The sequence below is a fragment of the Pogona vitticeps genome, chromosome 3, assembly GCF_051106095.1.
Source record: "Pogona vitticeps strain Pit_001003342236 chromosome 3, PviZW2.1, whole genome shotgun sequence".
NCBI classification, from domain to species: domain Eukaryota; kingdom Metazoa; phylum Chordata; class Lepidosauria; order Squamata; family Agamidae; genus Pogona; species Pogona vitticeps.
This window is the reverse complement of record NC_135785.1, coordinates 172,962,556-172,988,717: the sequence shown is the minus strand read 5'-3', so window position 1 is coordinate 172,988,717 and position 26,162 is coordinate 172,962,556. Positions and strand designations below refer to the sequence as shown.

The window sequence follows — 26,162 nt, the reverse complement described above, 5'->3', positions numbered from 1 at the left end:
ACCTGCGGACCAATTAGGGCTGTGGGGTCCATGCATGGGGGTGATGGGGCATGCTTGCGTGGATGGTGCGGGGTGCACTCATTGGGGTGGGACATACGGGGGCGGGGTGTGCTCATGGGTGGCAGAGCACTTGTGCAGGTGGACGGGCCGTGCGTGCGTGGGGGTGGGTGGGAGATCTGTCTCCGCGGCCCGGTCCTGCCACAGAGCAAGAGTGCTCTGCTCACAGAACTGCAAGGGTGCCAATATTTTTGGTCATGACTGTGTATCTGCTCACACAAAGCATAGCGAAATACCTACATTTAACCGAAACAAAACTGTAAATGTTTCTCTGACCATCAACACAGACCATGCACAAAGCACATCATATATCATATTAAACAAGCCAACTAACTTATGCACACTACACCAAGAAGAGCAAAACAACAATAGCAATACAAATACAGTAATGCCTCGCTTTATGATTGCCCCGCATTACGACGAAACTGCATTACTGCGATCTTTTTGCGATCGCAATTGCAATTGCAAAACGATGGTCTAAATGGGTTTTTTTCGCTTTGCGATGATTGGTTCCCTGCTCTGGGAACCGATTCTTTGCAAAACGACGATTTTAAAACAGCTGATCGGCGAATTCAAAATGGCCACCGGGTAAACAAAATGGCTCCCCGCTGTTTCCTGCGACGGATTCCTCGCAAGACAGGCAGCGAAAATGGCTGCCCTATGGAGGATCTTCGCTGGATGGTGAGTTTTGACCCCTTTGCAATGCATTGAAGGGGTTCAATGCATTTCAATGGTTTTTTCCCCGCTTTGCAATCTTTTTGCTTAATGACGATTTTTCTGGAACGGATTATCGCAGTTAAGCGAGGTACCACTGTAACACACATTTTCCTACTCTATACCTCCTAGTCTACCCTGCTGGGATACTTCCTAGTATCTCCAATTTCCTCTGTTATTTCCTCATTTGTTTCTGGATGTACTTTCATATAAAGCAGTGGCCTGCATCCACATGTGGGGCCCAGTGGCATGCTCTGAAGTAAAGACAGTTCCTCACTTTGTAGCATGCCAGCCCCTTGGTTTTTAAGCTTGATTTTTTAGTAATGAAGGATCAAGGAGCCTGGGGGTGTTTTGTCATTACGGCTGCACCAAAGAACATGTTTTAATGAAGTTTTGAAGATATTGATAAACTAATATTTATCTCTTGTAACTAGTGAGAGATTTTTTAGCAACTGACTTTAAGCTTCTGAACTGTGTTCAAAGGCAGCTCCATTGCTCAGGACCATGCAATAGGGTAGGAGATGGCTAGAACTTGTGACATGTCTGCAAATATTTTGAGATGAAAATAACTCATGATTTTTGAGTAATGATTTAATGCTGAGGTTTGGAGAGTTACACCAGTAAATGTGGGCAAAATGCTGTCTGTTTCAGTTTTGGGTGATGAATTTCAGTTGTTGGAACATGGAAGCACATGACAACAGTACATGAAACAAACATGAGGCTTTATAAAATGTTCCATCCCGAAGCTAGGTAAAGGGTTCCCCTTGACATTTAGTCCAGTCGTGTCCAACTCTAGGGGGCAGTGCTCATCCCCGTTTCCAAGCCATAGAACCAGTGTTGTCTGAAGACAGTTTCCACGGTCACGTAGCCAGCGTGACTAGACACAGAATGCCGTTACCTTCCCACCGAAGTGGTACCTATTTAACTACTCGTATTTACATGCTTTTGAACTGCTAGGCTGGCAGGAGCTGGGACAAGCGATGGGAGCTCACTCCGTCACGTGGATTTGATCTTACGACTGCTGGTCTTCTGACCTTGCAGCACAGAGGCTTCTGCAGTTTAACCCACAGCGCCACCACGTCCCAAAGCTAACTGACCTTCAAATATGCTTTATAATTTTTTCTGGTTTTTACAAAAAAATTAAGCTTGCAGACACTAGAAATAGACACAGTAATTCAAAATACTGATCTTAAATGAAATCTATCTTCTGCTAGAAGCTGAGACTTAACTCTTGTGTTCTCCGTTTGCCATATTGAACAGCAGTAATGTATGAGCCTCCAGAAAAGAATGCATAGATTGCTAAGGGCCAGTGTAGTTTCATCTGTCTTTTGAGTAGAGTTCCTGGTTTGTTTGATCATGGAAATGACATGGACTTAGTACATCTTTATTTCAGTGAAATATTTGACCAGGTCTCACTGAGATCCTTGCCAGCAAGAGAACCTGATTGTTGCTGTTATTAAATAGATCCCCAGTTGGACAACTATTCTGAGCAGGTGTTCCTTAATAGGTTTGCATCAGTTAATAGCTCTGTGGGAGAAGCTGAATAATGGGAGATTCAGGAAATAACCAAAAGGAAGTATTTCTCTACACACTGTTCCATGGTGAGCTATGAAATTCATTTCTTCACCATGTGGTTCCTTGCCTCACAGTGTGTGGATGCTGTCCTCAGATAAATTTTGAGAATAAATTACCATTTTTTCAGTGTATAAGATGCCCCCACGTATAAGATAACCCCCTCCTTTTCTAACCCAAGATTTCTGTCTTCATAAGAAAGTGGAGAGGGAAGGTAGGGATCAAAGCACTTTGATTCCTGCTTTCCCCCTCTACTTTTTTGTGAAGAAAGTGGAGGGGGAAAGCACTTTTTTGCAAGAAAGTGGAGGGGGAAAGCAGGAATAATCAAAGCACTTTGATCCCTTCCCCCTTCCTTAATTCAGTGTGTCAGACGACCCTCAAATCTAAATATTTTAGATAAAAGTATCATCATATACATGGAAAAATACAGTACATAAATTCATGGATGTTGATAAGCCAGGATCAGAGGCAGCATGTTCCAAACACAATTTGCTGGTGGAACAACGGTGGAAAAACTCTCTTACCATCATTCCTTTCTTGTGAGTATGGTAAATTAGATTTAAATCAGATTGATATAAATCATGATTTAATTGTTTTTAAAATTGGATTTTTTTAATGATTTAAATTTAAAAAATGATTTAAAAAATTTAAATCATAATTTAAATCCACCCTGCTTGTGAGTGCCCCTAGCCATCTGGTAGGCCTATCTAGGTAAAGGTAGATAAACCTTAGGTGTGATCCAATAGGGGCCTTATGTTCTTATATTCTAGCTATAGTCATGACTTTACCAGACTACTGTAAAGCTCCATCCTAGGCTGTGTGCTGTTTGAGATTTTGATAAGTGACATGGATTAGGGCATGAGGATTATTTATAAAGAAATACCAGAGTCAAAATTATGTCAAGTTTCAAATAAAGAACTTAAAAAACTTTTAAAAGTGCTTAAGAGTGCTGATTTGTCAGATGAAGACTTCTCAAACAGATGTTTCAGAGAAGTGGAACATCTGAAATTTAAAAAAATGCAGTATTCCTCAAACTCAAACCAAAATATTGTCCAAAATGTTTTGTAGTTGCAAAAATAAAGCTAAAATATCAACTTTATCTGTTTCGCTTTTCAAGAAACTTTTTTTTATATCCTAGCGCCAAGGATGATATTGACCTTGATGCTCTTGCTGCTGAAATAGAGGGTGCAGGTGCTGCCAAGGAACAAGAGCCTCAGAAGTCTAAAGGCAAGAAGAAAAAGGAAAAGAAGAAACAGGAATATGAGTAAGTCCTCCATTGTCCTATTCCAAAGAAGGCTGCAGATGCAAGAAAGTAGTATGTGTCCCTAGCTGAATGAAGAACTGTGGGCACAGATGTGGTCTGTGGGCATACTTTTCTTCATTAAAAGATATCCATCAATTTTTACAGTAACGTGTGCGTATAACAGGAATCTGAATCCATCCTCCCTAATAATATGCTCCAGCATATTATTACCACTTTTGATGAGGGGCCCTGTGTTCAGGTAGGGAGGTACATACTGTACATAGAATACGTCTAATACACATGACTCAGTCCACATACAGCAGATTTATCAGTTTGGTTCCAGTAGGGCAAGTTATGCTCCCACCTTTATGAACCCATGGATTCCTGACAAAATTGCCAGTGACGGCTTCATCTTTCTGTTTCATTTGAATATAGAAAGAGAGGTGGAAGAGAAGGACCATCCCTCTGGGATTGAGTTGCTGGTTATTCTGACTCCACCCTTGAGCAGTTTCCTAGATAGAAAGGGTCTGTGAGTCCAGGTGTGTAGAATGGAATTTGCTTGGTCATGTGCATCTTCACAAGGTACAGTACTTGCTAGCTTGGAAGCATAAATTCTGGAGCAGATGGTAGAGCACATAAAGAAGAGAATGCTTCTTCATCCAATTCTGTTTCTATAAATGTTTTAATGTTGTCTGAGTCTTTTCAGAAGAGAGAGTTGGGGAAAGAAGAGTGACTTCAAGAAGGACAGAATTTGTTGGAATTATGAAAACTAGCCAGCACTATTTCCTAGGCAGTGGATGCACCCTTAATTTCTTTGCATAGACTCAAACACAAGCTGTGTCTCAAACATGTCTAATTGTTCTTCTTGTAGTGAAGATGATATCTTGAAAGAGTTGGAAGAGCTGTCTCTGGAGGCACAAGGAGGGAAAGTTGAAAAAGAACCAGCTGTCACCAAGGTAAAATACAGTGAGGGAAGCAGTAACCAAAATATTTCATTATAGTTTAGAACTGTGGTCAAAACAAACTGAAATTGTAAAATGGGAGATGTGGTGTAGCTGAGAAAAAAATCACAGTATTTCACACGTGGAAAGTGATATCATATAATCTCCTTTGCTACAGAATCAGAAAACATAGATGTTTCACATGCACAGTATTTATATAAACACTCCAGTGAAAACTAAATGTTATTGTAAGTTCTACACAGATGAGAAATCCTAATTTTTTAAAAATATGTCCATCCCAGTGTGAACAGTTGGCTGCAGACAGCAATGTACTTTTAAAATACTTGACACACAAATGATATCTGATTATACATTTCTCAACAGAGTGTTTAGGCTGCATCCAGATTTTAGTCCACATTGAAAGAATTTGTCATACCGTATATGCTGCCGTACTAGGCGACCGGCCGTATTAGACGACCCCCCCAAAATGCGGCACCGGGAAGAGGCTGGGGGGGGGCGGCGGGAGGAGGAGGAAGAAGAGGGGAAATGGGGTTGGCGGGCGAGCGCCGCTTCCCTCCCTCCATTTGCCTGCCTGCCTGCCTGCGTTCCTCCCCGGCGGCAGGAGGAGGGGGAGGAAGAAGAGGGGAACCGTGGGTGGCGGGCGAGCGCGCTTCCCTCCCTCCATCTGCCTGCCTGCCCGCCTGCCTTCCTCCCCGGCCAGCGTGGCCCCGCATCACTCACTCTGCAGCGGCGGCGGCTCCTTCCTGTCACCCGGCGTACAAGACGGCCCCCCCCACTTGGAGGCATGTTTTTGGGGCCCCAAACGTCGTCCTGTACGCCGGCATATACGGTACCTGTAATACGTATTTTTAAATTCAAAGCTTTCAACGTTTTCCATTGATAATATGTTAAGTTGAAAAATGCTTTGATTTACCAGACAGAGATTAATGATGATGAACTCAGCTCCTCAAAACAGGAAAAGAAAAAGAAAGAGAAAGGAAGGAACAAAAAGCCGAGCTTGGAGGATGATGATGATGACAGTGAAGAAATGGACAACAAAGACAAAAAGTCAAAAAAGGCCTCTAAACCTCACAAGGAAGCTCCCTCTGGCAGTGATGATGATGATGAAGTTGATTTCTCACTTAAGAAGAAGAAAGTAAAACATCAAAAATCAAACAAGAAACAGGATCTCTCTGAGGATGATGAAGTTTTGATCCTTCGGAAAACCAAAGAGAGTACTAAAACAGTATCCTCTGGAGAGAGTGATGAGGAACAAGATGATGGTTCAGAGTCGAAAAAAGGACAAAAAAAGAATCAGAAGGCAAAGCCAGTGGCTGAGGTTGAAAGTGGTGATGAAGACGTGGATTCTTCCTTCAAAATAAAAACAGTGGCTCAGAAAAAAGCTGAAAAAAAAGAACGAGAGAGGAAAAAGCGTGAAGAGGAAAAGGCCCGGCTGAGGAAACAGAAGGAAAAAGAAGATTTAGAAGTCAGCAAAGAACAGGGAAAGCAGAAAGAGGCCCCAAAGAAGACTGAGAAAGAAACGAATCTGGAATCTGTGCCAGCACCTACCACTATGGAAAAAGGAGAGGCTTCTGTAGTAGCAGAAGGTTAGTAATGCAGTGGGAAGAGAATGTCAGAAACATTTTCATGAAGTCAGATGTGGCTTCTGAGAGAATTGGCAAGCTAGGAGAAAAGTGGTTGTTAAAGAAGGAGTATTAGCAGTGTTGAGTGACTAGTCTTTCTACTGATCTATGTTTTTCTTTAACATGCAGTGAGATACTGCTATGTGACACTAATGGTTTTAGTGTCAATTCATTTAAGAATGTAATTTTAGTGTCCATCAACATAGCAATATCAGTGTAATGCCATGGTTCCCAACCTTGGGTAATGCAGGTGTCCTTGGACTCCAACTCCCAGAAACCCCAGCCAACATAGCTAGTGGTGAGGGCTTCTGGAAGTTTTAGTCCAAGGACACCTGAGTTACCTAAGGGTGGGAACCACTGGTATAATGGAACACTGATGCTGTAAAGTAGTGAATTTGCTACTGTATGGTGATAATTTTAGAAGATAGCCAGTCAATGAGTTAGACAGTGAAAAAAAAAGACAGCTTTTAAAAATTATTATTTTGTGAGGAATTCCCAAGTTATGATTAGCTCTGATTTGGATAGATTTCAGAATGTAATGATGTTGCCAGTATCTTCTGAGTTAATCATAGAATGTACCATTCCATTTACCCTGTTCAGTAGTGTGAGGGTTCGGTTTTCGGGGCTGTCTGTTCTTCAAATAAAGGACGAGTCGGTTGAGGTAAATCAAAGGGTTCAGTATTTATTGCAACATCAATTCCAACAGAGTTCACCCCTAAAAAGGGGTTCAAAGATTCTTGAAACACATTACTTGGCTTTAACGGGGTCCATAAACCATTTATAAAAGGGTTTGTTGTCTCTGGGTTCCAAGGTCCTGTTAATAATGGCCCAGTCCCCTGCCCAGGGTCCAGTTCTTCGTCTAGGGATATCAACGGTAGAGTCTCTTCATCCCCGCTCCACTCGCCCCAGGACGACCCGTCTCCTCCTTCGACTCCCCAGGGGTCGGGTAACCCCCCAACTTCCTCAACTTGGCTATATGCCATTGTTTCTTACGTTCCAGTTTTTGAGTGCCACAGCTTCCCTTTCCTCCTGGAGTTTCCTCCTCCACTCTTTAGCCTCGGTTTCACCCCAGTACGACGGGCGAGGCTTTAGCCCAAGTTGGCGGCGTTTCTCGGCCTCCTCATGGGGGACTCGAACCTGCTCCCATTTGTGGGTCCAAGGATTCTCCATCCAGATCCACTCCCATCCCCCCGGTATTTCCGCCGGCTTCCCTCTAAGGCCTCCATTTTGGGGGCCTCACAAGTAGGTATTTTATTTTTTTTTTGAAATTATCTTATTGTAAAAAGAAAGGATAGCCTGAATTTACTTGGAGAGATCCAATACTCAGTCATACTGCTGTCCTGATTTGGTAGCTAGTTTATTTGAGTAATGTAGTTCCAAAGCAAATATGTTAGTTGGCTATAATTTGTGCATGCTTTGATCTACAAGTTAAATTCTTTGTATGTAAAAGGGCTTCTGAGTGTGGCTCTTTTTAGAGAAAGCCCCAAATGATGGAGATCAGCTATAGTACCTGAAAATTTCAGAGACTGCCATGAGTACAGCAGAAACTGCGACTATGTGTGGCAGGTAGCCTAGTCGGCTTGTGCAAGTGTTTATGTATGCATCAAATGTATTTCCTACATTTTAAATTTTGTCATACATTCTCTTTTTAAAACATGACATTTTTGAAATTAATAACGGACTTTCTCACTTAGTTGATGATAATGAAGGAGAGAAGAAGAAGAAAGAAAAAGATAAAAAGAAAAAGAAAGGAGAGAAAGAAGAAAAAGAAAAGGAGAAGAAAAAAGGTCCCAGTAAGGCCACGGTGAAGGCAATGCAGGAAGCTTTGGCTAAGTTAAAAGAGGAGGAGGAAAGGGCAAAAAGGGAGGAAGAAGAGCGAATAAGACGGCTTGAGGAACTGGAAGCCAAGAGGAAAGAAGAGGTATGACATCTTTTCTCATCAAGTGGGGAAAGGATAATACAAGCTTTTGTCAATACATTTTTACCTTTAAAGAACTTTAATGTTACTTGATCTTCAGAATTGTATTACCGTATTTTTCACACCATAAGATGCACCTTTTCCCCACAAAAGGGGAAGATTATATTTTCCTGTTTTCTTCTCCTAAAAATTGGTGCGTCTTATGGAAAGGTGCGTCTTATGGAGCGAAAAATACGGTATACCTTCAGTGTCTTCTTCCTGTGGGGCAATGAGTAGGATGGGGCAGCAAGTCATGGGGTCGGTCTGGTGAACATTTTTTCATACTTAGTGTTACTGCGAGAAAGTACATAGGATCTTTATATCTCAGTTCCGTGCATGTTGACTGCAAGGCAAATCTTACCAGGTTCCTTGGGGTTCATTTCCAACTAAAGGTACCTGGGATTGCAGCCATATCAAAGCAGAACATAACATTGAGAAGTAGTTGTTGTGTATCAAAGTCTACCTGTGAATGCTGGAAAGTGTATTGTCCCTATTCTTTGTAGGAACGCCTGGAGCAAGAAAGAAAAGAAAGGAAGAAACAAAAAGAAAAAGAGCGGAAAGAGCGTTTGAAGAAAGAAGGAAAGCTTTTAACTAAATCTCAAAAAGAAGCTAGAGCCAGAGCAGAGGCTACTCTTAAACTACTGCAAGCTCAGGGTAAGAATTGCTTTCTCCATTAACTTTCTAACTTTCATTGTGAATCTCTTATTTTCCAGTGTTTAATAGCAAAAGATACCATATTTTTCCATTTATAACACACCCCCATTTATAAGACTCCCCCCCATAATTTTCTGACCCCCAAATTAAGAAAACGTAGCTTTGAGGATTGAGCCTCTGAGATCAGAACGTCAGACATTTTGTCGCTGTTGAATTTTGAGCCTACAGGCTCCACCTCCAAGGAGGTGTGTTCCATTTGGTTTGTCCGTGATCAGCTGATGCCAGTTCCATAAGGCTCATGACTGAAGGAAGCTAAGTCTCCTTACTGTAGTTTTTGTATTTATGATGTGTCTGATGCTACAAACACCATTTTTGCACACTGTTCTTGGGAGCAGCTTCCATTTAATGGAATAGGAAAGTATGGATAGTGAGAATTTCATTTGGTCTGAATTTTTAGGTAACTGTCAGAATGCCAACCTGATGAACTAATCTGTTGCTCAGAATGCAGCTTATTTCGAGTCCACATTTCTCCACATGTTGTGATACAATTCTTGGTGCAAAGAATTGTGTATATTGTGACCATTATGCAAAAGAATTTCACAGTTGTGTATCTCGGGGAAAGATACGAATTTTTATAAATTTAACTTTTTTGGGAAAATGATGCAGAAATTATATTCAGTGGACCTGCTCTTGATCATATGTGAAATTGAAAAGGACTGGACAGAAACTAATTCATAAAGCCCTCCTCCATAGTAAATATTTTTAGGGTCAAACCATCGCCTCAAATGTTTCTGGTCTGGTTTGGATAATGAAGTCTTGGAATAATATATCTATGTGCAGTGGTACCTTGCTAGACGACAACTTCACAAAACGACGAATCTGCATGAGGATGAGATTTTGCAGTCGCCATAGCGATTCGCAAAACAGTGATTCCAATGGGCGATTTTTGCTGGATGATGATTTGGTCTATGCTTCGCGGACCATTTTTTTACAAGACGACGATTTTTACAGCTGATTGGCACTTCACAAAATGGCTTCCCTATGTTTTTGGGACCAATGCTTTGCAGGACAGCCATTTTAACTGCTGATCGGTGCTTCGCAAAATGGCTGCCCTATGGGCGATCTTTGCAAAACGACGATGATTTTCCCCCATTGGAACGCATTAAACGGGTTTCAATGCATTCCAATGGGGAAACGGTTTTCACAAGATGATGATTTCGCTAAACAGTGATTTCAATGGGATGGATTATCGTCGTCATGCGGGGCACCACTGTATATGTCAACTCCCTGCATCCATATGCAGACTATTTGCTACCACTGTGCTCTTCCCTTTCTGCAGCTCACAGTACGTAGAAGTATATCACAGCTTCCAGTTGTTTATGACTTGGGTAGAATGAATAATGGCTTTCAAACAAGAAATTATTTAGAAGCCAACATGAAAAATTAGCTGTATCTTCCTGATTTGTTTCAGTGATCTCAGCCTACAGATACACTGTCCTTAAGAGTAATTGATTTGAATTAATCAGAAAAATAAGTAGTCTGTGTGAAAAATACAATATGAGCTTGAATGAAATTAAAATGTAGAAAAAAAGGGGATTTCCTTTTTAAATGCCATTTAAACTTTTTAAGTGTCTATCCTGCCACACAGAAGAATCATGTAGGATTTGAAGTTGATATTAGTGAGTTGAATTTGTATTTAAATGTTTTCTGAGGCTCTTTGTTTCATAGTGACATTAATCTTGTTCATTATAAAAACAGCACCACTCCTAATGGCCAATAAACATTTCAAGAGAGCTTGGAAACTTTTTGTAACTCCCAGAATCCTACAGCAAATGTGACCACTAGCCATGGATGAGCCTTTTTTTCAACCAATTCCTATAATTCTCCAAGAATTCCACAGGCAGAATTTTGGGAATCCCAGCTTGGGGATAGACCATAGTCCAAGTGAGCAAAATGTAGGTGTTGGTCGGTGAGGGTCAGTGAGCTGGAACTCCCAGAATTCTTCCTGGAGGATAATTGGAGAATTCTGGAAAACTGAGCCCAAAAACCAAAAGCAAGGAAACGAATGAAAGGCATGTCCCCAGCCAGCTTGCTGGCTTGGGGATTCTGGTTGTCCAAAAAGTTAATGCTTCCAAGCTCTGAATGTTAGAGCCATGGTAGTTCATAGTTGCATTCTCTCTTAGCTTAGTTTAGTGCCTTGGCTTTGTTGTGTCAAGATATTTAACTTTGTACTGTGTCATCAATGTGCAACCTTGTGGTGCTTTCAATGCTTTGTTGAATGTTTTTGTCATCATTTGACAGGTGTTGAAGTGCCATCCAAAGATTCTGTGCCAAAGAAAAGACCAATATATGAAGACAAAAAGAAGAAGAAACAGCAGCAGCAACAGGAAAACAAAGAAGGTGAGAGTATTGTCAGAATGCAAATGAAGATGATTAGAAAAAATAAAATCAAAGATCATGTAAGTCCTTTCTATCTGTTACACTCTGAAACAAATGTATCAAGTATATCTATTATGCATGATACATTTGCTCAAATAGGCTCTAGTATATGGAAGTTGTGCATTCTTAAATAAACTCTTCCGTTAAATAGAAAAATAATATTACAGGGTATCTGTGAGGCAGAAGGTGGCAGATAACTGAACTTATGACTGGCTCTTTAGAACATTGAGTATATAATCAAATTAGACTTTATAATCTGAATTAACATATGTATTTTAGCTGCATGATAGGCAGTGAGTGTAGTTCTCCTCTCCAGTTGCTGCAGGAAATGGCACCTACTAAATTTCTGCCTGTCACTCATTCCTAAATTACACACCGCATTAAATATCTGTTGTGCATCTGAGCCTCCTTTTTAACTTATAATCGGGAGCTCCGAATCTGCATATGGTTTGGTAAGATTTAAATTCCACTTTCCATGAGTGCCTTATTTCTTTCTTACCTGTGCTTTCTCCTGGAAGCCTAAAGAAGGAAAACGCTTCTCTGGTGGTAGCAGAGTCTGAACAATTTTTTTCAGGCTTGAACATGAGCAAGGGACAGGTTTTAGAGAAAAGTGAAAAACACACACCATGGGGAAAGGTTTTAAATTTTCCCTTGTTCAGAGTACTTAGTTTGGTATACATTTCTAAGTGAGAATAGGGAGATTCATCTAGATCTTACTTATTTAGCAAAATGTACCGTATATGCCGGCATATAAGACGACTTTTTGGGCCCAAAAAACATGCCTCCAAGTGGGGGGGGTCGTCTTGTATGCTGGGTGCACTTCATTTGGGCCAGGAAGGAGCCGCCGCCGTTGAGTGAGTGACGCGGGGCTGCGCTGGCCGGGGAGGAAGGCAGGCAGGCAGGCAGTTGGTTTGGATGGATGGAGGGAGGGAAGCACAGCCTGCCATGCCTGAGTGGCCAGAGGCTGCCGCCGGGCTGCCCGCCACCCCACGCTGCTGAGCCAGCGGCGCGCTCGCTCGCCCGTTTCCCTTTTCCTCCTCCTCCTCCTGCCGCCACCCACTCAGCCTCTTGCCCTCACCCTCGGCCAGAGCCTGCCGCTGGGCTGCCCTGCGCTGCTAAGCCAGCGGCGCGTTCACTCGCTCTCCACCCGCCCGTTTTCCCCTCTTCTTCTTCCTCCTCCTCCTCCTGCCGCCGCCCGCTCAGCCTCTTGCCCTCTTCCTTGCCCTCCCGCTGATGAGCCAGCGTGCTCGCTCGCCCGCCACCCCCCGCTTCCCCTCTTCCTCTTCCTCCTCCTCCTCATCCTCCTCCTGCCTCCACCCGCCCAGGCTCTTCCTGTTGGGGGGGGGTTGTCTTATACGGCCGGTCGCCTTGTATGCTGGCAAATATGGTACCTTTGAACTCAGCTGTTTTCTCCTGGCATAGTGAAAGAACGTAATTTCACACTTCTCAGCTGTTTCTAGGACTGAAGAAAAAAAGATTGGGAATGCTAATTACTAGAGATGGGCACAAACCTCTGTTTGGAGGTTCATGCTGGTTCGTTGATGTGGCACCATAATTGCTACGTGTTCCCTTCCTCCACCCCCCCCCCCAAGCTGGCTGCCCCACTCACCAGCTGGCATGTACTGTTCTTCTCCCCCTCTTTGTATGATTGTTCAGTTGCAGCAGGTGCATGTACTTCCTTCCTCTGCCTCCTCCAGCAGCTGCCCACTCAAAAGCAGTGCTGCAGGAATCCCTGCCCTGCCTCTTTGCCTGAGTGAGGAGTGCATGCTGGGTGGTGAGTCGGTGAATTGGCTGGGGGAGGGGGAAGGGAAGCAGGAATGTGCAGCACCTGTGGTGCACACTGATGAACTGGCACAAACCTCCAAACCAAAGTTCATGCCCATCTCTACTGTAATTACACACTGTTCATTCCCTCTTTTTTTTCTCTGCATAACAACAACAACAAAAAAACATACTTTCACATTTATTCTGTCTTATGGTGATCCTTTCCAGGGTTTTCTAGGTATAAAGTATTTAGAAATGATTTACTGTTCTTCTGGGGGTGCTTGGGGGTGGTGTGGTTTGTCCTAGGCTGCACAGGGTGATTCTTCTGCCAAGAGGCACAGTGGAGAATTGAACTACTGAGCTTTGGCTTTGCAGTTAGGAAAATAAAGCAAGCTAGAAGTTTTCCATATACTATTATGTCTTGTAAGAAGGCAACTAGGGGCCAGGATGGGAATGGTTTTATTTATTTCTTGTTAGAAAACAAACTAATACTGACTTACCAATCTTCCCTCCCCTTATCAGTGCAGTTTTCTTTGCCCATGGACCACTGTGGTTGTCATGCAGAAATCTATAGTTGGTTGATTTCATGGTGTACAAAATCTTTTTCAGTTATTCTAAAACATTAGCGTAATGAAATCATGGCAGACACACCTGCAACTCAGTTAATCTTGCCTGCATTTTGCAGGAAAGTGTGGTGTGGGTTAGAGCATTACTGACAATATAATCACTGGGAGAGCATTTTTGCTCTCTGTGGGGAATTTGAATTTTTAAGTGGGATTTTGGAGCAGAATACTCCCCATAACACCCCTTTTTTGCAGCAATAATGAATGATGATCTGTTGGATGTGAAATATTAATAAAAGGGCTATATGAGATTTGGAAGAAATCTCGGTTGTCACAGTCTGAGTTGTGAATTTCATTTCCTTTACACTCATTGCTCTCACCCTCATTATGTGTACTTACGATCTTAGGATAACAGTTGATACATTTGGTCTAAAAGATGTGGAAGCTTGTATCTTATGATGTATATACTAGACTCTTTAATGTTGTTACATTTACATTATCCTAATTCTGGATAAATACATTTAAAATGGACCATGCTGCTTTTTATATATGCTTTTTACCAGACCTGTGGTAATTATTTCTTGCAATTTTAGAAGTTATAGAGTTGGTGTCTCCAACTGAGGAAGCTGTAGAACAAGTTGCACCAGTAAAAGAAGAAGCTACCCTTCCAGCAGAACAAGGTCAGTAGTAAATTAGAAAGCCCATGTAGCTGTTTGTTTGTTTGTTTGTTTGTTTGTTTGTTTGTTTGTTTGTTTGTTTGTTTGTTTGTTTGTTTGTTTATTTATTTATTTATTTATTTATTTATTTATTTATTTATTTATTGCATTTATGTGCTGCCCATCTAGACATAGTCTACTCTGATTATGTATCTGAATAATAAAACCAGCTCTCTGAGGAGCCTTTTTCATTTGACTGAATGTGAGATCAACTCAAGAAATTTTGAAAGCGGTCTCAGAAGCTACTCACATTCTGTCTTTAGGTAGTAAGAAATGTCGCTAATTCATTTTCCGCCCTACTTCATACCATGTGTGTCGTCATGTTGAGAGGTTGTTTATATAAATTACATTTTTATATTTGAGGAACTAATCCTGTCACTATCTAGTTGCAGAAGAAAAAGAGGAAGAGGAGCCTGAAGATACAGGATTAGATGACTGGGAAGCCATGGTCAGTGATGAAGAGAGAGAGAAGAGTGAGTGTCTTTTTAAAAAGCAACTTTTTTTGTTTTGTCACAGACTGACTCACTCTCTCTTTTTTCCAGGTATTGCAGCTTGTTTTTCAGTTGGTAAAGACTAAGTAAGCAGACAGTGCAGAGTAGGAGTAGGAGGGTTTGACCCTATGCTTTAAACTGCTGTGTGCCAAATTGTTTCTGTGATTACAGGTTTTACATTGGTTGTTGTTTTAGTATTCATGCCCCACAAATTAAAGGCATGCAAACACCAGCTAAAAATAAGGTTAAAACTAGTTATACTTGGTAATTTAAAAGAATTTAGATAACTACAGAACTTGGCGGGGAGCGGGGGAGAGAATTTGTTGGTAGTAATGTGCATTGGGGAAAATGTTTCGTTTTATGTTGGGCTCCTTTAGGGAGGTACTTCTTTCATTTTTGTATTTTTCATGCACTTCTGTTTTACATGAAATAGACAGTGGTAACAATTTAAAAAAAAATACCACCCCGAACTTTAAAAAAAATCAGAGAGGGGAAGAATCCTTGAAGAAGTCAAGAACAAGAAATTAAAAAATAAAGATCCAAGGAGGCAAGCTGGCACAGGCAGGCTGCCTGTCAGCAGCAAAAATAATGGGAAGAAATTGGGAAAGCATCTCCTGAAAGGCAAAAACAAACACACAAACAATAACAACCCTGTGAAACAAAAGCAGGCAGCAAAAGCCCATGGGGTTTGGAGGGGAGACTCCCTGATTTAGTATGTTAACATAAGAACATGGTAGATAGTCATTGATTTCCAGGCCCTTTTATAAATTCAGCATTCCCCTTTCTCCCCAGACACTCCCATTGGTTACTGACAGCCCTTGTTGGTCACACCATCATGTCTTTGCAATAGCCCTCTCAGTACAGTGGGGTCTCTACTTAAGAACGTCTCTACTTAAGAACAATCCAACTTAAGAACAGCTCCATTTGCTAAATTTTGTTTCTACTTGAGAACAGAAATCCAAGATAAGAACAGGAAAAAAACTTTCCTGCTCTTTTTTTAACCTTAGGTCATCTTAGGTTAAAAAAAAAAATTAGGAACTAATGCTTCAATGTACGGACGCACCTCTACATAACAAAAAAACAGCCAGAACAGATTAATTGGTTTTCAGTCCATTCCTATGGGAAATTTTGCTTCAACTTAAGAACGTTTCAACTTAAGAACACCATTCCAAAACGGATTAAGTTCTTAAGTAGAGGTTCCACTGTAGTGTTTGCTGAAAATTTACCTGGCACATATAGCAGATAAAAGAAAGGTTACAGGGCGAAATAAATATTTGAATACTAAAGGTGAAAAAAGTTCTTGTGAAAGAGGGAGACACAAATGAACATGAAACATTTGTATTTGCCTCTTTCATTAATACAGAGATTTGTGTTTTAGAAACTCTCTGTCAGGAGTTAATGAAAGGAATACAAGGACCAAGAAAGCACATTTCATGTTTTTCTCCCTTGTCATTAAAACATGAAATCCCATCTCTGCTTACGAAGCATGGTCTGTGAAATACCGACAGTGTTTTTGTTGTGAATCAAAACCCCTACATTACAAAAATGTACAGTGGAGCATGGAGTAAAATATATATGGACTTTGGCATGTACTGGATCCCTTTTATCAACATAGTGACTCAAGGGGAGCAAGACTGCTCATATCTATGCTTGTGTTTTATTTTAATACTGGGGACTGTTATGCTTGTATATTATTATGCTCAGGATTATTTATCTTTTATATCTCTTCTTAGAGAGGCAAACTGTCCACATTGAAGTCAAAGAACAAAATGAGGATGATGAAGAGGAGGAGGAGGAAGAGGAGGAGGAAGAGGAGGAGGAGGAGAGTGAGGAGTATGAAGATGGGGAGAGTGAGGGAAGTGAAGATGAAAAGACTTCAGATGAAAAAGAAATAGAGCCTCAAGCTGCTGGGAAACCAAGTGCAGAGAGAAAGCTAAACAAAGGAATCAGCTCTGATTCAGAATATGATTCTGATGATGATCGTACTAAAGAAGAACGTTCTTATGATAAAGCAAAACGGCGAATCGAGGTATATGGCTAGTGTCATTCCCCAGAAATTAATAGATTCAATATCAGTACAATTGGCTGTAACTTTTTGGCTGTTTAACTTTTTTTTTGTTTATTACAGCAGACACCATGAAAAGTCTTGTGGCCCATTAAAGACATACAGTCTTATGTGGCCTACACTTTAATGAACTGTCACCCCCTTCTTTCAGATACATGAAATTTCTTTGCTTCATCCCATTCCTCTTAATGTTCTTATTTTCATTGCTTCTTTGAAGTATTTTCATTATCTCTGCATTTTTGGTGCAAATAGTTGAGGGAAAATTTGCAGAAAGAAATTTGTCAAAATATGTAACTTACAATGTGTTTCCATAATGGACCTTTGATTTGAATTAGTTGCACCAACATGTTTATCATGTAATTTTAAAAAAATACTTTATTAAGCCTATTGTAGCCAAATGGATGAAGCCTTATCTTAACTTGACTGTATCAAATATTTGTTGTTTAGTCATTAAGTCGTGTCCGCCTCTTCGTGACCCCATGGACCAGAGCACGACAGGCCTTCCTGTCTTTCACTGCCTCCCGGAGTTTGATCCAATTCATCTTGGTAGCTGTGGTGACACTGTCCAACCATCTCATTCTCTGTCGTCCCCTCCTCCTCTTGCCTTCACAATTTTCCAACATCAGGGTGTTTTCCAGGGAGTCTTCTCTTCTCATGAGATGGCTAAAGTATTGGAACCTCAGCTTCAGGATCTGTCCTTCCAGTGAGCACGCAGGGTTGATTTCTTCCAAAATGGATTGGTTTGTTCTCTTTGCAGTCCAGGGGACTCTCAAGAGTCTCCTCCAGCACCACATTTCGAAAGCATCAATGCTTCGGCGGTCAGCCTTCTTTATGGTCCAGCTCTCACTTCCATACATCGCTACTGGAAAAACCATAGCTTTAACTATACGGACCTTTGTTGGCAAGGTGATGTCTCTGCTTTTTAAGATGCTGTCTAGGTTTGTCATCGCTTTCCTCCCAAGAAGGAGGTGTCTTTTAATTTCATTGCTGCTGTCACCATCTGCAGTGATCATGCAGCCCAAGAAAATAAAATCTGTCACTGCCTCCATATCTTCCCCTTCTATTTGCCAGGAGGTGATGGGACCAGTGGCCATGATCTTCGTTTTTTTGCTGTTGAACTTCAGACTATTTTTTTGTGCTCTCCTCTTTCACCCTCATTAAGAGGTTCTTTAATTCCTCCTCACTTTCTGCCATCAGAGTGGTATCATCTGCATATCAGAGATTGTTGATATTTCTTCTGGCAATCTTAATTCCGGTTTGGGATTCATCCAGTCCTGCCTTTAGCATGATGGATCCTGCATATAAATTAAATAAGCTGGGGAATAATATACAGCCTTGTCATACTCCTTTCCCAATGTTGAACCAATCAGTTGTTCCATATCCAGTTCTAACTGTTGCTTCCTGTCCCAAATAAATTTCTCAGGAGCTAGATAAGGTGGTCAGGCACTCCCATTTCTTTACGGACTTGCCATAGTTTGTTGTGGTCCACACATTCAAAGGCTTTTGCATAGTCAATGAAGCAGAAGTGGATGTTTTTCTGGAACTCTCTGGCTTTCTCCATAATCCAACACATGTTAGCAATTTGGTCTCTAGTTTCTCTGGCCCTTCGAAATCCAGCTTGTACTTCTGGGAATTCTTAGTCTAAATACTGCTGATGCCTGCCTTGTAGGATTTTGAGCATAACCTTGCTAGTCTGAGAAATGAGTGAGTTGAGTTGATATATTTTCTTTATAAAAAAATTAATCATAAAAACCTTCAACAAGGATTGTATTTTGGATCAGCAGCGTGTGAAATGAATGCAATTGTATGGTATTTTGAGCATTCTTTGGCACTGCCCTTCTTTGGGATTGGGATGTAGACTGATCTTTTCCAATCCTCTGGCCACTGCTGAGTTGTCCAAACTTGCTGGCATATTGAGTGTAGCACCTTAACAGTGTCATCTTTTAAGATTTTAAATAGTTCAACTGGAATGCCATCACCTCCACTGGCCTTGTTGTTAGCCATGCTTTCTAAGGCCCACTTGACTTCACTCTCCAGGATGTCCAGGACATCCAGATCTTTCTGGTATAATTTCTCTGTGTATTCTTGCCACCACTTCTTGATTGTCTTCTGCTTCTGGGAGGTCCCTACCATTTTTGTCCTTTGCCCAAAAGGTTCCTTTAAGATCTCAAATTTCCTTGAACAGATCTCTGGTTTTTCCCTTTCTATTTTTCTGTTACTTTCCCTATCTCCTTTGCATTTTATTTCCCTTCTCTTCTCTGCTATTTGTAAGGCCTCATTGGAGAACCACTTTGCTTTCTTGCATTTCTTTTTCATTGGGATGTTTTTCTTGCTGCTTCCTGTACAATGTTATGAGCCTCTATCCATAGTTCTTCAGGCACTCTCTCTACCAAATCTAGTTCCTTAAATCTATTCTTCACTTCTACTGTGTATTCATAAGGGATTTGGTTTAGATTATAACTGACTAGCTCAGTGGTTTTTCCTACTTTTCTTCAGTTTAACCTTGAATTTTGCTATAAGAAGCTGATGATCAGAGCCACAGTCAGACCTTCTCCATCTTTGGCTGTAGGGAACATAATCAGTCTGATTTCAGTATTGCCCATCTGGTGATGTCCATGTGTAGAGTAGCCTCTTGTGTTGTTGGAAAAGGGTGTTTGTGATGACCAGCTTGTTCTCTTGACCAAACTCTTACTAGCCTTTGCCCTGCTTCGTTTTGAACTCCAAGGCCAAACTTACCTGTTGTTCCTTTTATCTCTTGACTCCCTACTTTAGCATTCCAGTCCCCTAGAATGACAATAACATCTGTCTTTCTTTGGTGTCAGTTCTAGAAGATGTTGTAAGTCTTTATAGAATTGGTCAATTTCAGCCTCTTCAGCATCGGTGGTTGGTGCATAAACTTGGATTATTGTTGAAAGGTCTGCCTTGGATTTGTATTGAAATCATTCTATCATTTTTTAGAATGTATCCCAGTGCTGACTATAAGGGCTACTCCATTTCTTCTATGGGATTCTTGCCCACAATAGTAGATACGATAATCATCTGAATTGAATTCACCCATTCCCATCCATTTTAGTTCACTGATGCTCAGGATGTCAGTGTTTGTTCTTACCAACTCCTGTTTGACCACCTCCAGCTTCCCAAGGTTCATAGATCTTTCATTCCAGGTTCATATGCAGTATTTTTCTTTGCAGCATCGGACTTTCCTTTTACTTCCAGGCGCATCTGCAGCTGAGCGTCCTTTTGGCTTTGGCCCAACCACTTCATTAGCTCTGGACCTACTTGTACTTGTCCTCTGCTCTTCCTCAGTAGTATGTTGGACGCCTTCCAACCTGAGGGGCTCATCTTCTAGCGTCATATCTTTTAGGTTTTTGTTTCTATTCATGGGGTTTTCTTGGCGAAGATATTGGAATGGCTTGCCAGTTCCTGCTCCAGGTGGATCGTGTTTAGTCAGAACTCTCCACTATGACCTGTCTGTCTTAGGTGTCCCTGCATGGCATAGCCCATAGCTTCTCTGAATTACTCAAGCCCCTTCGCCATGACAAGGCAGCAATCCATGGATATCAAATACAGTGGTGCCTCGCTTAACGATGATAATTGGTTCCCAAAAAATCACTGTTAAGTGATTTCATCGCTAAGCGAAACACGGTTTCCATAGAAATGCATTGAAAACCGGATAATCCATTCCAATGGAAACGGATTGCCGTCCTTAAGCAAAAATCACCATAGGAAACATCGCTAAGCGAAACACGGTTCCCCAATTGAAGTGCATTGAAACCTATTCAGTGCATCTCAATGGGGGGAAAAATTACAACAAATTTAAAAAGAGTCGGAACAAAGTCAAATTAGTTTAACAAATGGGTTATTAAGTGCACTTATGATTTCAAGCATTCTAAACTGTTTTTAAACATTTTTAAACATTAAAAAAACAGCCAACATGAGGCTGTCAAAACCATCGTTAAGCGAAACAGGGGGACCCAAACTGTCATCGCTATGCGAAGCATGGTCAGAAACATCGCTATGCGAAAATTGCCCATAGGAACCATTGTTAAATGGAGCGCAAGATCGCTCCGAAAAAGTCATCGCTAAGCAATTTCATCATTAAACGAAGCAATCGCTAAGCGAGGCACCACTGTATACTACACAGTAAATATGTGCCTACATTAGCCAAATATTCTTCCTTTAAAAAAAAGATAATATAAATTTCTGCTTAAGGAGTTTTTTTCAAAATGATTATAGACAGTATCAAAGTACAGCTTTGTTCACATGACCCGTGTGAACCAGCTGTATTTTTCTATAAATGAACAAATGAATACTGCTATCAGGGGCTTTGATTCTGGAGCTCATGAAATGTAGAATTTTGGATTTCATATTTTGTCACCAAGTCGGCTACAAATATCTGATATTGTGTCAGCAGGAACAACTGCTTAGCTAGAAATAGTGCTTACCACATTTTTCTGTGACAGGCATTTTATGTTAGACTGTGCTATATTTGTTCTTTAACTTCTTGGGAAAGTAAATATACTGCTTCTTAATTTGGTATTCTAACTGTGATACCTAATGTAATCTGTGATAACATCATCCTGTTCTTCTGTGTAAATTACTAAAACAATTTTGCCCATTTGAGTACAGGAATTGCTTGAAAACTGGCAGAGTTACAGCTCTGTACTTCAGTTTTTGTAATGGAAATTCCTAATCCATGCAGTGAAAGATGCTGTGGTTCAATCAGTAGAGAGTGACTGATGGTGATATACAGTGCAATTTACGATGGTGTTAATCTCAACAGTAAACATAGATATTGTGTTTCTTTTCAGAAAAATCCCACCATACAGATATGAATTATTCTCTTGTGCAAACCTTATTTACTTTATCTTATGGTTTAATGTATACCCTTATCTCTAATTCCAGAAACGCCGTCTTGAAAACAGTAAAAATATAAATACAGAAAAGCTAAGAGCACCTGTCATTTGTGTGCTTGGACACGTAGATACTGGAAAGACGAAAATCTTAGATAAGGTAAGGCCCATATGTGTCTCACTGCTGTTTAAACTTAAAGCATATAGTAATTGGAAGTGCTGAAAGTTTTGCAAATCAAAATTCCAGTGTTGCCGAGTGTATATTGATTGGCTTATCAGGACCATTGCTTTCCTCCCATAATAGATCATTTTGCTTTCTTTCATGCAGCTCCGTCATACTCATGTGCAAGACAGTGAAGCAGGTGGCATCACTCAGCAGATTGGGGCAACTAACGTTCCTCTTGAAGCCATTAATGAACAGGCAAAAATGGTGAAGACTGTGAGTATGATCTTTCATAGGACTGAATGTATCCCAGCAGGAACTACTATTTTAGGTTACATGGCCTCAGGGTTTTTCATTTCCGATACATGTAAACAAGTTTTGCTGGCATCTGTTTGTTGTGTACTTAGAATAGAATCTTTTTTTCAAATGTCTTTCTTGTCTTGAAATAGGTTCATGTGCATGTGAGATGTAGGTCTGCTATTCGAGTGCCAGCTTGAATCGCACAGAACACTAAAATGTTTTCTGGTGGGGTGCTTAAAGTGTCACCTGCAGGTGGCCTTCCCCCCCCCTTTATGTGTCTCTCTGGGCCTCTCCAGAAAAAAAAAATCCTGGGTAGGGGTGAGGAGCCCAAGACCCCCAAGGACCAATTGAGTCTTCCCCCAAGATTCTCCACCAGTCTAATGCAGGCATACTGGCTTTGTGTTATTTCTAGTCCACAGAGGGGCTTGAATTTGTCCCCTAAGTCTTCTTCACACACTGACCTCTGTTGTGGAGCCTCCCTCTATACCTGAAGAAACTTTCCAGATGCATCAGGATTTCTGAAAACTACCTTACTTTTTACATAGAAAATTATAAATACGGTAATCATGGTTGCTAAGATGTTAAAAACGTAGTATCCTGGTTTATTAAGGAAATTGAGCTCTTTATCCACTTTGGGAATTACTGATCTTATGATACTTCTGTTGCAAGCACTGCAACAAAAGCTGCTGATCTTGAGGATGAACTGCATCAAGTTGCGGAAAGCTAAGTAGTGTGTGCTTTCATATATGAGCCTTTGTCATTCAATTGCTTCATACTTTGAGTTAATGGATCCTAAAGTATTATGACCTTATATGTTTGCAAGAGAACAGAGAAAAATGTTTTAAATAAATTATTATTTGCAAAAATGTTATATTATTATCTAAGGTTTGGTCTTAGTGACAGGCTAGCTAACATTTTTAATGTTAGTTTGACAGAGAGACTGTCAAGATTCCAGGAATGCTGATCATTGATACTCCAGGACATGAGTCTTTTAGGTAAGGTTCTATTGTGCTCTTGTTTGTGTGTGTATTCTTATGTATGCATGTATCTAAATCCTTTTATACCTTATAGTATACAAAAATCGACAACAGAATCAGAACTTGATTGTAGATGTTTTAATAAGTTTCATTATTTTAGCTTTTATTTTTAATAATGTCACCAAATATATCAGATGTTCTACTCGATAAAATTCATGTTAGAAGACTTGGCTTTCCTTTGCAAGCCATTGAAAATGACTTTCTGACAAATTTCTGCCTTTATATGTATGTGGACTACAGTGGTGCTTCACTAGACGATGATAATCCGTTCCACTGAAATTGCTGTTTAGCGAAATCATTGTCTAGCGAAAAGCATTTCCCCATTGGAATGCATTGAAACCTGTTTAATGCATTCCAATGGGGAAGAATCGTCGTTGTCTAGCAAAGATTGGCCATAGGAAAGCCGCTTTGCGAACTGCTGATCAGCTGTGTAAATCGCTGTCTTGCGAAGCTTAGGTCCCATAAACACCTGTTTGTGAACGCGGAGGGAGCTGTCAAAATCGTTGTCTAGCGAAAATCAGTTTGTGAAGCAGAGACCAAATATTGTCCAGTGAAATTCCCCAATAGGAATCACTGTTTTGCGAATCGCTATAGCGATCGCAAAAAGCCAATGTCTAGCGAAAAAACTGTCATGCGGGGTAACTGTCTATCGAGGCACCACTGTATATACATATAGTGTTACTTCTAAATGCACCATCTTTTTAATGATGTAAGGTGCCCTGGGCGCTTTTTAGGGGAAAGGCAGACTGAAAGTGTTTAAAATAAAATCTCTTTCCAAATGTTACAGCAATCTTCGAAATCGTGGAAGTTCTCTGTGTGACATTGCAATTCTTGTAGTTGACATCATGCATGGTTTGGAACCACAGACAATTGAATCGATAAACCTGCTAAAATCTAAAAAATGTCCATTTGTAGTTGCACTCAACAAGGTAATACAGCTTTTTACTGTGCCCATTATGCAGAGGGGCTTTCAAAGCTGGGGAAAAAGTTTTGGTAGTGATAATTGTTTCTGGGTCTGTGTATTTCATGTGGATTCTCCATCTTGACTGGCCCTTTTGTTAATTTCAACAGAAGTGGCTGATTCGTTATGTCATTTAAGCATGGGGACTCCCTGTTTATATACTTAAGCTCTCTCTCTTTCTCTCTCTCTCTCTCTCTCTCTCTCTCTCTCTCTCTCTCTCTGTGTGTTTGTGTGTGTGTTTGCAAGTACAGGTGTCTGGCTGACTGGGATGGCTGATATAGGCAGTGTACAAGGGTGTACTTCTTAATTTGCTTGCTTGATCCTTACAAGTTCTATTGGTTGTATGGCGCTACCTGAATAAATCGGTGATGTTTGGAATTTTGTTTTTCTAGATTGATCGATTATATGACTGGAAGAAGAGTCCTGATACTGATGTAGCGGTAACTTTGAAGAAACAGAAAAAAAACACTAGAGATGAATTTGAAGAGCGTGCAAAAGCTATCATTGTGGAGTTTGCCCAGCAGGTCAGCTTATTTTAATAGTTAACTTCAAAGGCATTTTTTGAAGTATACATAGTGTTTTACTCTAGAAGGGGAAAAAAAATCAAAACCCCAAGCCCACTGGCCTTAAGGAGCTTATGGTTGAACATTGGATAACTGGAAGAGGATGTGACAGAGCAAGCAAATGTATTAGATATTTGGATTGGCAGAATTTTGACTGGTCTTACTGGAACCTCCTCAAAATTTCTTGTCAGGATTTCCCGTTGCAGGAGAAAAGAAATCTCATCCTTGACCATATGCTTTGCCCTTAAAAGGCCACAAAAGGCCTGGAGAAAGTGTTGAGCTCCTCTTTTGTATATTATGTTTGGAGGTCTGCTTCTCATTTCCAGTTCAGATCAGATGGCAGAGATACCTTGGTTTTCTCTGGGCTCAGTGGGTCAGAGGACTAGGCTTCTTCTCAATCTGTTTCTGAACTGAAGGCGGAAGCTTGTTGTGACTTTGCACTTGCCATCAGCAGGGCCAAAACTAAAAGCACCCCCATAGTTTAGCCAAATTGTTGGGTTTAAAGGGGGTGGGGAATCGACTTATCTTCTGTAGCTCCGGGGTTCAATTCCAAGATGGCCTCGTGCGACCCTCAACATGGAGCAGAATTGTTGGACCTGAATTCTGTATACTGAAGCTTCGTGGTAGGGAAAAAGGCTTCTGAGTTAAGGGATGGGAATGTGAACAAGATGAATGTTTGAAGGAAAATTTAAAGGAAGTGCAGTGGTGCTACAGAAATATTTTGGAAATGCATGTCAGTATTTATAGCTACTTGTCATAGGATTTCTTTGAGATGACATTTTCATTTGTTTTGAATTTGAATTAGGGAACAGATAATGTGTTTGCATTTGTCTTGTATTTTATTTATACCAATTAGACTATCTTTCTATTTTGACTGAAGCTGGGTTTTTTTTAATGCCTCTTGCTTCTTTCATTAATGAGGTACTTGTGGTTTTAGGGCCTGAATGCTGCCTTGTACTATGAAAATAAGGATCCCCGCACATTTGTTTCTCTGGTTCCTACCTCTGCCCATACTGGAGACGGCATGGGAAGTCTAATAGCCCTTCTTGTGGAGCTGACACAAACAATGTTAAGTAAGAGGCTGGCACACTGTGAAGAGCTGAGAGCTCAAGTTATGGAGGTAACTGGATTTGTCTGTCTCTCATACTTCTTGATTCGCTGAATCAAGATGAAACATTGATTGTGTTTGTCTTTTATCTCTTAGGTCAAAGCACTTCCTGGCATGGGTACTACAATAGATGTCATTTTGATTAATGGGCGCCTGAGGGAAGGAGATACTATTATAGTTCCTGGAGTAGAAGGTCCTATAGTTACACAGATAAGAGGGCTCCTCTTACCTCCACCAATGAAAGAACTCCGAGTGAAGGTATGAAAACTGTATTTGGAAAAAGATTCCTAAAAGTAACTGTTGGTACCTAGAGATATTTAGCACTACTGCTGGGAGTTCCTGCTGTCCCCCCAGCCCA

General features: G+C 40.8%; 1 protein-coding gene across 2 annotated transcripts in view; it reads left to right on the top strand.

The window, feature by feature from the left end:
- The window catches only part of EIF5B (eukaryotic translation initiation factor 5B), a 39,126-nt gene that overhangs the window by 4,247 nt on the left and 8,717 nt on the right, over positions 1-26,162 (top strand). The window contains exons 2-17 of one of the 2 annotated variants that reach the window (XM_072994481.2): positions 3,482-3,607; positions 4,458-4,542; positions 5,465-6,134; positions 7,865-8,091; positions 8,631-8,781; positions 11,083-11,181; positions 14,141-14,227; positions 14,650-14,736; positions 16,488-16,783; positions 21,725-21,832; positions 22,001-22,111; positions 23,063-23,130; positions 23,960-24,101; positions 24,526-24,657; positions 25,634-25,816; positions 25,901-26,062. In XM_072994481.2, coding sequence (XP_072850582.2) covers positions 3,482-3,607; positions 4,458-4,542; positions 5,465-6,134; positions 7,865-8,091; positions 8,631-8,781; positions 11,083-11,181; positions 14,141-14,227; positions 14,650-14,736; positions 16,488-16,783; positions 21,725-21,832; positions 22,001-22,111; positions 23,063-23,130; positions 23,960-24,101; positions 24,526-24,657; positions 25,634-25,816; positions 25,901-26,062 — 2,734 coding nt within the window. The remainder of the gene's footprint in view (positions 1-3,481; positions 3,608-4,457; positions 4,543-5,464; positions 6,135-7,864; positions 8,092-8,630; positions 8,782-11,082; positions 11,182-14,140; positions 14,228-14,649; positions 14,737-16,487; positions 16,784-21,724; positions 21,833-22,000; positions 22,112-23,062; positions 23,131-23,959; positions 24,102-24,525; positions 24,658-25,633; positions 25,817-25,900; positions 26,063-26,162) is intronic. The other variant, XM_072994482.2, reaches the window with a different exon arrangement.